This window comes from Urtica dioica, chromosome 7, assembly GCF_054948205.1.
Source record: "Urtica dioica subsp. dioica isolate 48M chromosome 7, U.dioica_male_clone48M_v1_H2, whole genome shotgun sequence".
Classification (NCBI taxonomy): Eukaryota; Viridiplantae; Streptophyta; class Magnoliopsida; order Rosales; family Urticaceae; genus Urtica; species Urtica dioica.
The window spans coordinates 8,624,566-8,627,114 of NC_142762.1; the positions used below are offsets into that span (position 1 = coordinate 8,624,566).

Sequence of the window (2,549 nt, forward strand, 5' to 3'; positions counted from 1 at the left end):
CAGTAAATTGGACCTGTTCCACTGTCATCATAAGTATCCAAATACCATTTGTATTCAGCCTCGCTGATTTGATAGTCGGTGAGTTTTGCCTCAGGGAGTTCCGCGTCGGTGTGTTTCTCGTCGTCGACCTTCGAACCGCTTACCTTGTTGATATCCATTGATGTGTGAAAGCGTTTACACAATCCCTCACGTCTTTTTAAGCATGTTTTATGGGAATTTATTAATTGCTATCTACCGAAATTAGGACCACTTAAATGTCCTCTAATTTATCAATGACCTCGAAATCGTACACATAGGATGGATTTACCTGTACAAACAACGAATTTGATAACCTGTCACTAACCTTGTCAATAGTGTAGTAGGCAGCATGTCACTACAAAATGTAACATGTCACTAAAAAGGTCGCATGTCACTAATAAGTTAACATGTCACTAATAAGGTAACACGTCACTACAAAGGTAACATGTCATTAAAGTCGATCATGTAACTAAATAAATACTTATATCAAAGACTAACGACATGTTGTTTACTGAATTAGTACCTGCATTCCAGAAGCTTTCGCGATGTAACCGACTAATTTGAGGTGTGCCTTAACAGAAAGATGCGTTACGGTTTCAGTGGCACGTTGCCTCCGTTCAAAAAACCATTTTGTCATTCTCTCCGTCAAGAAATCGACGATCTTCGATATCGGGAACTCCCTAGCTTTAAGAAGTACTGCGTTAAGAGACTCGGCATTGTTCGATGTCATAATAGAGTACCTTTTCTCGCTGAAATGAGAGCGCGCCCACTTGGCCAGACCGACGTCCAGAAGATAGGCTCGGATTGCTGGGTTCTCCTCATCGAGCATAACCATAAACTTTTCCCACTCAACGACCGTGTACGCATTTGCAGCACCGAAAAATTTCCACTTCGCTTGTTTCGTCAATTCTTTAAGCTTATTTGTCACATTTTGCAGTAGATGGAACATGTAGTCTCCGTGCTCTGAGTGAGTAAATACCTTTTCGACGGCGCGTTTTATTCCTTTGTTCCTGTCAGACACGATGACTTGATGTTCCCTCTCCCTGATTGCCTCTCTTAACTTTGTCAAGAAGTAAACCCACCCAGATGTGGTCTCCGAATCTCCAACACCGAATGCTAGGGGGAAGATCTGCTCGTTTGCGTCCATCGCGCATGCCGAAAAGAGAGTACCTTTAAAATAATTCTTCAAAAACGTACCGTCAACGATAATGACATGACGACACCACTTCCATCCTCGTTTCCATGCGCTAAGAGACATGAATTTTTTTTTTTAAATACCGGGCTCGTACAGTGCTCACAATGTCGAGGGAAGAACCTGGATTAGTTTGCTCTATCATGAACTTCAAAGAAGGTAAATTAGCGAAAGATTCTTTCTCGGTGCCGTATAACAACTCCAACGCCTTCTCTTTGCTTCTCCGAGCTTTTTTATACTTCACGTCCACCCCATAATTCTTCTGCATGTGAGCCATGATGTCTCTCGGCCTAATGTGGGATCTCTGTATTTGTCCTTCATAAAACTCCCTATCAAAGTATAGGTGGCCTGAGGGTGCGTTCCATTTCTGAACTCTGTCGAACATGTATGAACAGAGTCAAATCTGAAAAGATCAGATGTTATGACATATGTCAACGGCTAAATCGATAAATACGTCACTACTTACTTCTTAAGCCATTTTGCATATAACGAAACTTGTCCCTACTGACTACATACTTCATACATACAGATAAATAAAAATAATCATAAAAAACCAAGTTTGTAAGTGGCAGAATTAATCACCTCCAAATCTGAAATATGCCCGTGTTCCTCATCCTAACTGCCCGAACAGCCCAAGTGCACGTAGGATCGCGGCAAACCACATGGATATACGTTCTAGTAGAGCTTCTGGTCTTGTAACTGAAATGATTTTGAATCGCAAACAAGCTCAAATGCATTTGCAATGCTTTTTTGTTCGCGTACATTCTCCTTTATAAACAGTTGTTGGGGAATCGATATCAACCACTTCGACGGATCCTTCATCCATACTCGTTGTCAACCATGCGCTTCAGAAGACGCACCGGATTCACCATAATAAATGCTCTCACCCGATTCATCACCTTCATCGATGCCGCGCTCATTACCCATCTCATGTAAGGCTGGAGTGGAGTCTTTTAGGAGTTGGTCTTCTCGAGGTGGTTCGACTGCAACTCGTTCTTGTGGAGGTGGGACTTCTGCACCTCTGTCTTGTGGAGTTGGGACTTCTGCAGGTTCAGCTTTTGCACAACCACTCTCGACTGTGTTCGGAGTTGAACCCACACGCGCAGTGTCATTTTCTTCGCCCAACGGTAAAATATCCAAAACCAGGGAGAATTTCCTTGTATCTGATTTCTGTTTCCGAATGTGCAAATAACAAGCCAAACTCAAGTCGGAGTCAATCGTTACAGGTTTTACTGCTCTTTGAGTTTCGTATTTAACATTCAACCTATGTATTTCTGGATTCAACTTCCCCTCTGAACCCCCAAACAATAATTTTATAAAATCTTCGTAGTTTATCGTC

General features: G+C 42.2%; 1 protein-coding gene across 1 annotated transcript; it reads right to left on the reverse strand.

The window, feature by feature from the left end:
- Nucleotides 1-250: 250 nt before the first annotated feature.
- LOC149390197 (uncharacterized) lies at nucleotides 251-2,036 on the reverse strand. Its single transcript, XM_089619703.1, has 5 exons — nucleotides 1,973-2,036; nucleotides 1,831-1,909; nucleotides 1,308-1,584; nucleotides 542-1,201; nucleotides 251-307 (listed from the first exon to the last, which is right to left on the reverse strand). The coding sequence occupies exons 1-5, from the start codon at nucleotides 2,034-2,036 to the stop codon at nucleotides 251-253; spliced, it is 1,137 nt and encodes a 378-aa protein (XP_089475829.1).
- Between the last annotated feature and the right edge of the window lie 513 nt (nucleotides 2,037-2,549).